Source organism: Arachis duranensis, chromosome 7 (assembly GCF_000817695.3).
Source record: "Arachis duranensis cultivar V14167 chromosome 7, aradu.V14167.gnm2.J7QH, whole genome shotgun sequence".
Classification (NCBI taxonomy): Eukaryota; Viridiplantae; Streptophyta; class Magnoliopsida; order Fabales; family Fabaceae; genus Arachis; species Arachis duranensis.
Window position 1 is genome coordinate 3,803,426 of NC_029778.3, and position 15,472 is coordinate 3,818,897.

A 15,472-nucleotide genomic window follows, 5' to 3' on the forward strand; every position below is an offset into this window, starting at 1 on the left:
ATGTCTATGGACATGATCTATGATGTTCTATTATTGATCCTGTTACCAATCCTTCTTGTGATAGTCTCGTTCAATTTCTTGCGACACAAGCAATGTTGTCAAAGAGAAAAGAAGCGGCTTCCACCAGGGAACATGAAGTTCCCATTGATTGGTGAGACAATAGAGTTCTTCAATGCTCAGAGGAGGAACCAATTGTTCGAGGAATTTGTCCACCCACGAATTCTAAAGTACGGAAAGATCTTCAAAACAAGGATAATGGGGTCTCCAACCGTGGTTGTTAATGGTTCTGAAGCAAACAAATTCTTTCTAACCAATGAGTTTAAGTTGGTGAAGAGTTCTTGGCCTTCTTCCTCTGTTCAGCTCATGGGAACTGATTCAATTATGGAGAAAGACGGCGAAAGGCATCGATTCCTTCGTTCCTTGATTGGAACTAGCCTTAGCTATGCAGGACTAGAGAATCTAGTTCCAAAACTATGCAACCATGTTAGATTCTTCCTGGAATCTAAATGGCAGGGTCATGGAAACACAATTAGTCTTTATCGGTCCACCAAAATCCTAACTTTTAGCATAGTTTTCGAGTGCTTGTTGGGAATCAAAGTGGAACAAGGGATGCTAGAGACATTTGAGAGAGTTCTAGAAGGGGTGTTTTCACCGGCAATTATGTTCCCTGGCTCGAGGTTTTCGAGGGCAAAGAAGGCAAGGATGGAGATAGAAAAGGCTCTTACCAAAGCAGTTAGAGAGAAGAGGAAGGAGATGGAAGAGAATTTGCATAATGAGAAAGATGGAATGCTTCTTTCAAAATTGGTCAATGGATTGATACATGGTGAGATTAATGAAAAAGAGGTCATTGATAATGTGGTGTTGTTGGTTTTTGCAGCTCATGATACAACTTCTTTTGCCATTGCTATGACTTTCAGGATGCTTGCAGAGCATCCTAAATGCTATAGAAAGTTGCTTCAAGGTAACAATGATAGCTGACGTAGCTTTTTTTTTCATTACATTAAAAAATTAATATATTTAAACAGATAATTAGACAGACTGTATTTTTAAATTTATTTTTTAAATTTTATTCAAGGAATTGTTATTTTTACGCAGAACATATTGATATAGCGAACAACAAAAGAAGAGAGGAAAATTTATCGATCAACGATATAAAGAAGATGAAGTATACATGGCAAGTTGCTAGAGAAAGCATGAGATTGTTCCCTCCTATTTTTGGCTCTTTTAGGAAAGCAATTACTGATATTGAATATGAGGGATACACCATACCTAAAGGATGGAAGGTGAATTTTATAATAATATTTGCTTCTTATATATTTTTATGTATGGATTTAATTTCTAAATTTATTAACCTAATTATTCACTAAATCACAGTTGAAAATTGTCCAAAATAGTTAGATATATTAGTCACAGCAGTCCAACTTAACAAAAATACATCTTAATCAACCACTCAATATAAAGAATTTAGTTAATTTGATATGATTCAAGTCAGACCAGTATAATTAAATAATATATTTATGATTAATTTTTTTTATACAGTTTTCAATTTATCAATTAAATGTGAAGTATTTTGTGGCTTATTTTAGGTGTTATGGACAACGTATGGGACACATTACAATGAAGAGTATTTTAAGGAGGCTCAAAGTTTCAAGCCAAGTAGGTTTGAAGAAGAAATACCACAATATGCATTTGTTCCATTTGGAGGAGGACCAAGAGTGTGTGCTGGGTATCAATTAGCAAAGATCAATATACTAATTCTTGTGCATTATGTTGTGACAAGATATGAGTGGTTCTTACTTCATCCACAGGAACCAATCATCATGGATCCTCTTCCACTCCCATCCCTTGGAATGCCAATTAGAATTTTTCCCAAGCAAAATTAAACATTGTATTGTGTATTAAATTATTATTGTATCCTTTAATTTACACACATCAGCAATAATAAGAGGATTATGTATTAAATTAAAAGTTGTCTTGCCATCGTGTGATGTCCTTAAAATGAGGAGCAAGCACATGTTATTAATTAGTTGGACGTATATGTTATATTAGATTCAATTTCTAAATGCAGTTATTAAGCGGAAAATATAAATGATGGGCATGATTAAAATCACTTTCTTTTAACTTTTATGAGTTTATAACTTCCATTTTTGTTTATTAGTATATACAATATTCAAATTACTAAAAAAAATTATAAGAAAAACATCATATTTTTTTTGTTTCTTCTGAATCTCCTTTTCATCATTATCTTCGTGAGTATTATTAACATTTATTTCATTTCCACTTCAAAATGTCATATTCTATCCAAATATATAGAGAAAAATAAAGTTAAAAGAAATGTATATTGTAGACATTAAAAATTGTATATTAACATTTTAAATGAAAAATAATAGCTTAAATAAATTTTTAGTTTCAATAAAATATTTAATTCATTCTTACTTGTTATTTATTAAAAGGGCTTATGGTGCAAACTAAAATGTTGACATGATAGGATATATATACTACACCAACATTTAACATGTTTGGCAAATATTTAACAAAACAAGCTAACAACTACGACTAAAATAAACAACTTTTAAATTATATTAAACTAAAATTAAAATGAAAATTTTCTAGGAACTTATAAAATAAAAAGAAAACAAATAATTTTAATTTGTAGTAAACAAAAACTTATTTAAGAGTTTATTTTTATTTTTAGTAACTGAAAAAGGAATGTGACTTTTGTATTATGATATTTTTATGTTTTAGAAGTTACCGGATTTAGGTTTAAAATTTAAAATTGTTGCAATGATTTTAATATTGCACTAAATAGTACTACATAAACAGATAAACCAACTATAATCAGCTCATTAGTCTATTTAAATAAGTGTTAAAAATTCATTAGTTAATAACAGAAAACAAAAAAAATAAAATTAGTACTAGATAAAGATAGTAAAAAAATTAAAATTAATGATGTTATAATCATTCATTATTATTCCACTTAATTATATAAAAGGAGTACGAGGACAGACAAAGTCACATGGCCTTTCCCAATTTGTGAATAAATTAGCCCTAAACGTTTTTGTTTCACTAGATAACTCATCATTAATAATTTATAAATTAAGTCTCCACCTTCTTCATCGCTTATCACTATCAAATATCAAAACACAAATGAGAAGTAAGACACATGCATTATTGATAATAATAGTTAAGGTCATAGTATAAATATATAATAGAACAAACATTCTAGAAGCATGCATGGTTATTAATAAAACGGAAAAGAGTACCTAAAGAGTACGTAAAGATAATAATATTGTAAAAAAAATAAAAAAATAAAAAAAAAAATTATTAATTGTTAATTGATTGAAAATTATAAACTATAAAGGTAAAATTAAGTATATATAGAACATTAACCTATGAAAAATAAAAGCAAATAAAGATAAGATAAGGATAAAGATAAGATAAAATAAAATAATAAAGACTGAAATTATAATTGAATTTGTGTATTTTGTTGGGTTGAATTTGTGGGCCGTGAGACGTCTTTATTGTTGTCATGGGCTAAGATAAAAGAGTGCTTAAATACGCTCCGCAAGCTGGAGGATGAAAGATGTCAAGAACATTGGGTTTATTCAGATTAAGATGGAAGGCTTGAGAACACAAAAGTTTGGTGAAGATGTAAGCTAATTGCCCAAAGAGAATTGGGAGAAATTTTATTACTCCAACTTGAGCTTTTTGTCGAAACAAGTGACAATCAACCTCTAAATATTTTGTCCGTTCATGAAAAATCAGGTTAGCATCCATATGAAGAGCACTCTGATTATCACAATATAAAACTGGTGGGCAGATACGAGAGCTGCGTAAAAATCGTAACATATTTAGTATCCATTGAAGTTCACAAGTTGTGTTGGCAAGTGCACGATATTCTACTTCAATGGATGAGCAGGCAACGGTGGATTTTCTTGAAGAACTATCTAAAAAGAAACAATAACCTGTTAAAGATCGCCGAGTGTCAGGACATTCGGCCCAATCAGAGTCACTGAAGCCGAGAAGCTGAATTTTGTATTTTCTTGAAAAAAAGTCCTTTGCCGGAACTAGTTTTCAGATATCGTAACACATGCTTGAGATTCAGTAGGAGAGGCTATAAATTGACTTAATTGTTGAGTGGCATACATAATGTCCGGTCGAGTAGTGGTGAGATAAATAAGATGGCCAACTAAACGGTGATACACAAAACGGTCAGATAGTAGGGGATTTTTGTCTTGATATAGTTTTGTGATACTATCCATTGGAACAGAAGCAGGTTTAGCACCTAATAAACCAGAATCCTCCAAAAGATCAAGACAATATTTTCTTTGAGATAAGCAAATTTCCTTCACTGATTGAACAACCTCAATACCCAAAAATATTTTAATGGACCCAAGTCTTTAATTAGGAAGTGTTGGTGCAAAATAGACTTAATGGCAGTATGTTCATAAATGAAATTACCAGTGAGAACAATGTCGTCAACATAGACTAGAATCATAGAAATTTGAGCACCAGTGAATTTAACTTCATAGAGGCCAATGCCAAAACTAATCTGATGGTGGCAGGCTTGACAACAGGAGAGAAAATTTTCAAAAAATCAACACCTTCAATTTGAGTGAACCCTTTAGCCACAAGGCGTGCTTTATATCGATCAACTGAACCATCAGGCTTGCGTTTGATGCAATAAACCCATTTACAGGCAACCGGCTTAAGGCAATTAACAAGACGCCAAATTTTATTCAGTTCAAGAGCATCCAACTCATCTTTCATAGCACTACGCCAATTAGAGTGTTGATTGACATCCTTAAAAGATTTTGACTCAACGTCAAAATGTAGAGATAAAAGAAACTTTTATGTGAAGATGAAAGAGAAGAAAAAAGACATGACTGAAGATAAAGGATACTTGTACTTTAAGGGAGATTGATTTGTAGAGATGAGAGAGGAATTGCACAAACAATCAGAGAGATATGCTGGACATCGGTGAGGCTAGTTGGAATGACGAGGATAAAGTTGCTCAGGTAGTGAAAAAAGTGATAGGAAATGAGAAGGTGATGGTGGACTGGTATCTAGTGTGGAAAGAGAGAAGGGTGTGTGCCTTGAGAGAGATTCGGTGATTATGGATTCAACTTGGTTAAGAAACGACAGTGAGGAAGAAGGAGAGGTTGTTGGAGAAAATTAATAATTAGATGGAGTTGGGTTAATGAGTATGGGTGAGGGTTCAACTGGAAGACTAACTGAATCTTGTTTTTAAGAAGACCTGTTTGGTAATGTTGGGCTGAGTGTATGGAATTAGATATTTTTGGTAACTAAGGGCAGGATCATTTCATAAAAAATCACGTTTCTAGAAATCTCAATTCTTTTATCTTCTAAAACATAAACAATATATCCTTTAAAACCATGTTGAAAGCCAATAAACACAGCCTTTTTGGATCAAATTTCGATCTGTTTGCCATTAGGATAGAAACAAAACATAAGCATCCAAAAACTTTAAGGTTATGATAATTTGGTGAATGATTGAATAAAATCTCAAATGGTGTTTTAAAATTAATTGCAGATGATGAAACTCTGTTAAGTAAATAAACAACATGTTTAACAGCATAAGACCAAAAAAATTGTGGTAAATTAGATTGAAACATAAGAGCACGAGCTATATTCAAAATATGTTGATACTTGCGTTCTACCCTTCCATTTTGTTGAGGAGTTTCAACATAACTACGTTGATGAATAATGTCATTTGAAGCATAAAAATCATGTAAAATAAATTCTGGTCCATTATCGGAATGAATAGTTTTGACTTTAGAATTGAATTGTGTTTCAACTAAAGTAATAAATTTTTTTACATGATTTTGCACTTCTCCTTTTGATTTTAATAAAATAACCCATGTAAAGCGGCTAAAATCATCAACAATAGTAAAAAAATATTTATGATTACAAATAGAATTTTGTCGAAACGAAACGGACCCTAAATATCAAAATGTAATAAATCAAAATTTGTATTGGTTTTGTTAAAACTTTGAAAAAATGAAAGTTTCTTTTGTTTAGAAAGATGATAAATGTCACAAGCCTCGTCATAATGCATAGAGATAAAAGAAAATTGTTTATGTAAATGATTAAGGGTGTGTTTGGTTTTGCGTTAGAAAGAAGAGAAGCACGTTTAAGTGCATTGAACGCTTCCTCTTTTTGTTTGGATGCTTTTTTTTTTTCCTAAACGCCAACGTGATTTTAGGTTCGTAACGTACGTTTATAAGAAGCTGGAAATTGTAGCTTCTGCATTTAGAAAATCACGTTTAGGATTGAATTTATTTTGTTTTACCAATTCTACCCTTTACTTTCTTGCTTGTAGTCTCTTTAGTATTCAAATATTTTAAATATATAACTATATTTTTTATTAAATTTTTACTTTTAATTTTGTATAAAAAATATATTTTTGTTTGGCTTTGTTAAAATTTGTAAGTGTAATTCTTGTATATTAATTTATTATTATAATTTTGTTATAATATAAATTATTGATCCTATCAAAAAGAACAAAGTAAATAAAAGATTAATTATAACTAAGAATAAAATCATAAATAATTAAAATTTATAGTTTAAAATAGTATTAAATAAAAGAATACCAAGAGTATTAAAAAAATTATAAGTAATATAATTTAATAAAATATATTTTGTTTATTTAAGTTGATGTCTATTTTAGTAATTTTTTATCTAAAAGTAATTTTGAGTAGTGTAATCCAAACAATATTTACTTTACTATAATCCATTTTAATATAAAGATTACCAAACACTTTAATACAAACTTACTTTTCATCAAAATTAAGTTTGTAAAATCAATTTTACACAAACTCTCGTTTACAAACTGAAATCTAAACACATACTAAGTCTTTGTCCAGAAAAATGTCCTAAATAAAAATGCCATATATTTGAAGGTGTAATAGGTGGGGATTGGATGAAATTTATGGAATATGTAGTGGATCAATTTTTACCAAAATTGAGTTCAAAGACATATAATCCCTCTCTCATTCTGTCCAAATCAACCGTCCCCAAATTGTTGTTCTGTAGAGTACAAGAAGAAGATGAAAAAGTGAGTTCACATATGAGTGCTGAAGTAATTTTTGAGATGAAGATAATATTGAAGTTGAAATGAGGTAAATAACGAACATAATGAAGAATCAAGAATGGTAAAAATTGAACAATACCTTTATAAGAAACAGTAATTTGAGAACCATTTGGTAAATGAACAATAATAGAAGAAATTTGTGTGTAAGAAATAAACCAAGATAAACTTGGTGCAATGTGATCTGTGCACCAGAATCAATGATCCAAGTGTTCAAAAATGAATCTCGATTTGAGAAATTGTTAATAATAGAAAAAGTATTGAAAGAACAAAGATAATGAGTAGTTAGACAAAGCTCAAGTTGGTTTGAAGGGCGAGCTTCTTTATTGAAAGGAAGTATCAGGTCCAAAAGAGACTCCAAATGAAGTTGCTTGCTGGTGTGCTCTTTCTCCTTGACCTAGAACAGAGTAAGAAGGTTGATTATTCATAGTAAGCGGGGAAGTTGAAGGAGTCTGAATTGGTTGGTTTATCCATGGATGTCAGCAAAGTTCAAGAGGTACCATAATAAAATGAAAAGAGTAGTATGCAAAGATAATAAAATTGTGAAAGAATAATGAAAGAAAAGAAAAAATAAAAAAAATTATTGATTGTTGATTGATTGAAAATTATAAACTATGAAGGTAAAATTAAGTATATATAGAGCATTGGCCTATAAAAAATAAAAGCAAATAAAGATAAGATAAGAAAAAATAAAATAATAAAGAGTAAAATTATAATTGAATTTGTGTATTATATTGGACTGAATTCATGAATCGTGAAATATCTTTATTATTATCATGGGTTAAGGTAAAAGAGTGGTTTAATAGTTATGATTATTAAGCTTCTCACAAGTAATAATAAGAACAAAAAATAATCCACAATAGTAAAAATGCATGTGTGTTTGTATAAATTAAAGTACACATATAGCTAAGCATTTAGTTTGGAATGTAAAGCACCCTAGGTTGTTAAAATGACCTAATAGAATTATTCCACAATAATTGGTATATTGTATATATACTTAATTAATTAGATCAACCTATTGAAAGTATAATGAAAATCAGTATGTGATTGTTCATGCATGTAGTGATGTAAAATAAATATAGCATATCTAGACAAGTTCCTATATATCTTTTATTTTAGTTAATTTAATTGTGGGTTCGAGAAAATTTGAGAAAATTTTACTTTCTTTTTCTGTGAGATGTTAAAATGATATTTTTTTCTTTTTATTTTATAAATATACATTTCTCTCTTCTAACTTTTAAAAAACCTTCTCTTTAATCCATTTTAAATTTTTTGTGTTAACTAATATTAACTTTATCTATTTTTTAAGAAAAAATAAATTATTTTTTGAAAAAATACTCATTAACAAAAATTTTATTTTTTATTATTAAATTTTACTTACCAAAATATTCTTTAATAATTTTTTTATTGATTAAATTGTATTTTTACCAAAATACTTTTAAAAAAATTAATAATTAAATTATTTTTCTAAGATACCTACCCTTCAATAATTTTTTAATTATTAAATTATGATTTTACCAAAATTTTTGTTAACAACTATTTTATATTTTACTATTAATTTTTCAATATCAATATATATTATTTTAACATTAAATAAAAAAATTTTACCACTATTAATATGTATAACAATTAATATATATTGATATATATTGAAAAATAATCTTATTAAAATATTTTATTTAATGTTAAAATAATATATATAAATATCAAAAAATTAATAGTAAAATATAAAAAAATTAATAACAAAAATTTTGGTAAAATTATAATTTAATAATTAAAAAATTATTGAAGGGTATTTAAAAAAATAACATAATTATTAAATTTTTTAAAAATACAATTTAATCAATAAAAAAATAATTTATTAAAGAATATTTTATTAAACAAAATTTAATAATAAAAAATAAAATTTTTGCTATATTTTTTGAACATATTTTTTATTTTCTTTCTTCTTAAATTTAAAATTTCATCTAAATACTAATTAATTAAATAGATATATTTTTTTGTGCCATTTTTTTTCCTTTATGAAATTAAACTGCCGACAGGGTAAGAATTAGTTGTAATATATTTCTGATGGGTCTCTAGCTATGTTTATTTGATGTGGGTCTGAGGAGGATTTGAGACTTCACAAAAATTGTGTTTTTCATGTTTATTTTGACTATTTGCACTGCAATAAATCAGCAATAATAATACATGAACATGTATTATTTATGAGTTTGATGCCTCTCTTTCCTTTTTTTTTCATTTTTTCTCTTTTTTACTTACATTAAAACTATTAAAGGATGGTATCAATTTTTATTAAAAAAAAAATTTGATGAGAACGTCAACTAAATTTAATTAGAAATTAAACAAAGAAAAAGTTAACCCAATTTGATGTTAAATGAATATAAAGTGATCAACTCACTTATTTATATAAATAAATTTCAAATATTTTATTATACATTGTATATGTAATAATTTATTAAAAAAAAATTTTACAATTATTTTTGAGTGGTAAACTTATTCATCTGTTTAAATAAGTATTGAGAATTTAAATCCTACTTTATACATCTAATAATTCATATATTAATTAAGTTGAAAAATACCATAGACCAAAAAAAAATTACGGATGTACGTAGGCAGCATTGATATAAAAAAACTGTTGATTTATAAATGAATTCTCATAACATTAATGTTTATTTGAAAGTGACAAAGTAATCAGTATTTGAGAGTGATATAAGTTAAGAAGGTCTCACCAGCTGGGCACCATTATTATTCACTAAATAGTAAATACTTGACAGCATTGCACGTTATTATTAATTAAAAAAAATAATATTTACACACTAAAATTAATTATTAAATTTAATTATTATATATTTATGTATAAATATTTTTAATATATATTTTATTTTTAATATATATTCTATTTTAATGACTAATTTTAATAGTTATTTTTTATATATACCTAACAAAATTATTATTAATAACTCCTTTTATCTATCTCTTTCTTTCCATTTGTATACACCGCACCCCGTTTTTGTACACTTGTTTTCATTTGTAGAGTGATATTTTTATGATCAACCAAGAGTGTGATATTAGTGGCGAAAAAATTTAGGAGTACGTTTAAATAGAGGAATATACTAATATAGTGAGATAAAATACTAAAAAAACATTAAAAATAGAGATATCAATGTCTCTTTAAAAATGTACATAGTATATTTTAGTGATATTATTATGTACATTTACTTATTTTTTTCAATATAATCATATATTTAAATCATACTATATTATTTATAATTATGTATTTCGTCTCTATAAATACGAAGGAAAAACGAGCTAGAGAAAAAGGACATTAAACTAAAGAAAAGATTAAAGATGTTAATTAAACCTTCTCTTATTTATATTTGCATATATATGATTATTTGGTACAAGCTAAAACTAACGACGATGGAGATAAAAATACATTTAGTTATGATGGTAAATTGAAATTAATTGTATAACAAAATTTGTATAACAAATTCTGTTAGAAATTAGTGTTGCTAAGTAAGCGTATAATTATCTTAATTAGTTAATTGCTTTAAATTAAATTAGAAATTAGGGATAAGTTAGTAATATAAATAATAGATAATTTCATTTTGTAACTTATTTTACTCAATTTTTCTTGGTGAATCAATATACAAAGGGTTTGTTTGGGTGAGCTTCTAAGAAAAGATCTTTTTTTGAGTTATCTGTTTTTAAAAGATCTTATAGAGAAGTAAAAGTAATTTTATGTTTGGATATCTCATATTAAAAGATCTTTTTATATATCAATTATGTTTGGGTATAACAATATAAAAGTACTTTTTTGTTTATTTATTACATGAAAAACATCTTTTTTTTAAGGAAAAAAGATCTTTTAAAAAAAGATGTAAATTACAGCTTCTCAAAAAAGATCTTTTTTGATTTTACTAGTGTTTTTACTTTTACTACTAAAAATTTGCCAAACACGTTAAAAAATTAAAAAAGATATTTTTTTAACAAAATAATGACGCCCAAACATGCACTAAAAACTATTCTCTCTCTTCTTCTTCTCTAATTCTTCTCCCAGAATTTCGATCTAAAACTTGATTTTATCAACTAACATTAAATCCAATACCAAATGAGAGATTCACAACTTAAATCATAAGCTTTTAGTCCCACGTTTTCAAAAATATTAATATAGAATAATAATTTTGATCATGCCCCTTACTTGCCTTTAACACAATGATTATTCAATAATTCTCCTTTCTTGTCTTGAATTGAACCCCTTTCATGACATTTTTCACTTTTTGTGGCCTCAATAGTACAATTTTTTTATTTATATTTTAATGCGCGATCATAATTTATTTCATTGGTCTATTTAAAGTTGAGATGTCGAGTTTGTGATCATAACAAAAAACTATAGAAAGAAAATAATTTCGGAGAAACAGAAATAATGTTCTATATATATACTAATGACGTTAAAATGTATATAAATCACTTAAAAAGGCTTTAAAAATTAAGTTTCCGAAAACTTAATCAACCATTGAATTAGTAGAGTTAAAAATTTAAAAGTTTAAAAGTTCAATAGAGGTTTAATCGAGATTAATATAATAGTTTTTTATTATTTTAAATTGATTAACCGCAAAAAATTACAACAGTTTGACAGAATAATTAATTCTTTGATTGAATTTTTTAATTTTTTGACTCATTTGTGGATAGTTAATTTTTTATTTGAATTTAACTGATTTAATGACTAATTTTTAATTAATTTCGTCGAATCAAATCAATTGATCGATTCGACCAGATTCTAGTAACCATGTTAAAAACATAGCAAGAGGCAAAAAAAAAAAAGAAAAAAAAAAGCCAAAATGGATATTTATTGCCTGCCTCTTGCGTAGAAAACACACTTGACAGTTGACAATAAAAATAATAATAAAGGAGAATTGAATAATTTGTTTATCATTGAAATAGTTAGTGGCTATTCAAATTTCAAATTCAAAGTTCAAACCCATGCATGCTCACGTACACACACAAACAAATAAGCATGTCCGTCTAAAAAAAAATAAAAATAAGCATGCAAATAAATAATTATTTATATATATTAGTACCTGCAATTTGCTCTTAATACATGGCTGAAGATATTGAGCTTTGAGGATGGCACCGACATATATATAAAGTTCATGTAATTTACCACATACATTATTCATTAATATAACTGAAAATATGCATGCATTATGCCTCCTCCATGCCATTGTGACCAAAAAAAGGGAATCTTGGTCTTCCTAAAAACCTACACCAAATTCAACCTCCCTATCCCTACCTATATATAATATAATCAAATAATTTTTTTTTTCAAGTTTAATTAATTTTGTGAAGTGTGTCATTCCATCAAGTAATGTTACGTAAATAAAAAGGGAAAATACGAGGAATTAATGGAATATTTATACAATATGTACAATAGAGGTTTATGGAATATTAGAGATATAATCATTAGTGTTACTTTTTTCCATTAGTTGAAGTTTTTGGGATGAGTGGTATCATGACATAGCATTGTTAAGAGTTCGATCATTGGTGAACCCCAAAATCGAATGGTTATTCTAAATAGTATGAAAGATGTTTATTTTATAACTCAAATAAGCCATTGTACACATTGTACAAATAGTCCATTTTTTTCCTAGCGGAATTCAAATAAAAATTAATAGTTTTAAACTTACTATTATGCTGAGATAGAGAAAACCCTTTATTTCCTATTTGATGAGTTTCAGTTAAATGTTTATATATAATTCCTTTTGTATAAATTATACAAAAAGTTGGTTTTCTAGCAGAACCATTATTTTAATCCTGTTTCATAAATCTTAAAATGTTGCTTCTTTGGCAATGGGTTATAAATAAGCTAAGAGTTATGCTGTGATGATCCAGAAAGCACCTTTCAACGAAGATTTTAGATTATATTTTGGGAAATCCTACTTGTATAATAAAATTTAGTCTTTGGTTAGTCTTTAAAATTTAAATAATATTATTTAATTAAATTTAATTAAAACACATTTTTAATTTATAACTAACATGTTAGTAATTAAAATTAATTTAAAATTTAAATATTAAAATTTCTCTAATTTTCTATCCACTTTATAAAATAATTATTTTATCATTTTTTTTATTTTATTTGTGCGTTCTCCCTTTCTCTGTCGTACGTTCTTTTCTTCTTCTTTCTCACGTTCTTCACAAAAATCTCCATAAAAAAGTATCACTTTTTTACAGGTAAATTTGCTATTTCATATTTAATATTTTATTATTATTATTAGATGAGTCGTGCTATTTTGTTTCTATTTCGAGTGACTTGCATGCTAACTCAAAACTCATTCATCATCGAATAAAATTTTAATAAGATTATATCAACATTTGAATTAAACAATAGATGAATTATCAGTCTATGCATCAATATTCTTTTCTTCTTCTTCTCTTTCTTTTTTTTATTAATTTTTATCTCTAGAATGATTAGAGAATACTACCAACATAAAATAATTAGACCGAATTAAAGATAAATAAAAGAGCAATCGCAGGTATTCAGGAGAAAAAAAAAACAAATAAAAATTTAATAAAGGTTTATAGTTTTCAGCAATTTTTTTATTATTAGTTGAATTTTTTCATTACTTATTTGAACATGAATGCTTTTAAAATTATTAAAATCCATGTGCGTAAAAATTAATTTTTTTTTTCAATTATAAGTTGTAACACATCTAAAATTATTAAGTTATACAAAAAATATTTTTAAAACACATCCAAAATCATAAATCTAAAATTTAAATTTAAATATTAAAATTGAAATTAATTTTTTATATCTTATTCGATAAAAAATCATCTAATATTTCTCTTTTTTTTAATAGTTAGATTTTTCATTACTTATTTGAAAATTAATGTTTTTAAAATTATTAAAATGTATGTTCATAAAAATTCGTTTTTGTTTTCAATTATAACACATCTAATATTATTAAGTGATACACAAAATATTTTTAAAACACATCTAAAATCATAAAAAAGAAAATTAAATTTAAACGTTAAATATAAAATTAATTTTTTTATATCTCAAATTGGGTAAAAACTCATCTAATATTTTTTATTTTTTATTATTTGAACATTAATGCTTTTAAAATTATTAAAATGTATGTTTATAAAAATTGGTTATTTTTTTAATTATTACATATCTAAAATTATTGACTTATATACAAAAGATGTTTGAAACACATTTAAAATCATAAATCTAAAATTTAATTTATTTAAACGTAAAAAATAAAACTAATTTTTTTATAAAAATGCATCTAATATTTCTTATTTTTTATTAATATTTTTAAAATTATTAAAATGAATAATTAAACTAAGTTTTTTAGATCTTATTCGATAAAAATATATCTAACATATTAATTTAAAATATGATCTCTTTTAGGGAGTTTTAGATGTGTAGGTTAATAAGTAAAACCCTTAAGATTTATTTTTTGAATTTTAAAATAAAAATCTTCAATTTTATTGCATTTAATTTTTGAATGTGTATTTAAATGATAATCTATTAATAATTAAAAATAGTAAAACTGAAATAGAAATTTTAAATTTTAAATTTTAAATTTCTGTTTTATTTAGTTTGTATTTTGAATGTATATTTAATTTTAAAAAGAAACTAAATCTATCTAAATGTATTTGTTTTAGTTTTTTTAAATTATTATAATAAAAGGTTAAATGATCACTTTTAAAAAATACCTTAAATTTTTTACGGTAAAAGAAATTATATGTGATCCGTTACCTGACCCACCGCAATAATTTCGGAATCGAATTCCACCAAAAGAGATAACTTCCCCGAGAATCTCTCTGACCAGAACCATTAAGATCTCAAGAATTTCTCAAACCAATATAACGGAAAAACTCAAATATATACAAGTGACTCATTCAATCAAACGTACGTAATTCATTCTAGATCCATTTGAATAATTTTCATACTTTTATTTACTTGAGTATTAGAGTCCATTTACAAGTATACGATGTCGCCACTCTTATAAGAAGACAACGTCGTTCCTTCTCCTTAATTCAAAAAAAGCGAGGTCGAATACCAGTGAGACAAGCTATACTTTGAAAACAGTTATACACGCACGACTAATAGGTAATGCACATTTTCATCACAAATTTAGCTATAATATTCACTTTTTATTCGGTTCAATTATGCAACAAAGAAATTTTGTATAAATAATATATAAAATTATTATAACTATGAAGTACCGACACTTCATTGAATTATTATATTTACTTGTCAAATATATTTCGAACATTGGGTTTTTTATGTTTAATTATATCTTAATAAAAAATTTTTTAAATATATTTATACACATCTAAATATCATCA

The 15,472-nt window shown here is 26.0% G+C and overlaps 1 protein-coding gene across 1 annotated transcript; it reads left to right on the forward strand.

The window, feature by feature from the left end:
- Nucleotides 1-1,883, forward strand: LOC107496415 (taxadiene 5-alpha hydroxylase). The gene is made up of 3 exons (XM_016117666.3): nucleotides 1-961; nucleotides 1,096-1,283; nucleotides 1,587-1,883. Exons 1-3 carry the CDS (start codon nucleotides 1-3, stop codon nucleotides 1,881-1,883), a joined length of 1,446 nt encoding a protein of 481 aa, XP_015973152.1.
- The last annotated feature ends 13,589 nt before the right edge of the window (nucleotides 1,884-15,472 follow it).

What these genes read in the sequence shown, in the direction of transcription:
- LOC107496415 (XM_016117666.3), top strand. Translation starts at nt 1, where the DNA reads ATGTCTATGGACATGATCTATGATGTTCTATTATTGATCCTGTTACCA. An exon ending in CTATAGAAAGTTGCTTCAAG is followed by an intron (nt 962 to 1,095) that starts GTAACAATGATA and finishes ATTTTTACGCAG; the next exon opens with AACATATTGATATAGCGAAC. An exon ending in CCATACCTAAAGGATGGAAG is followed by an intron (nt 1,284 to 1,586) that starts GTGAATTTTATA and finishes GGCTTATTTTAG; the next exon opens with GTGTTATGGACAACGTATGG.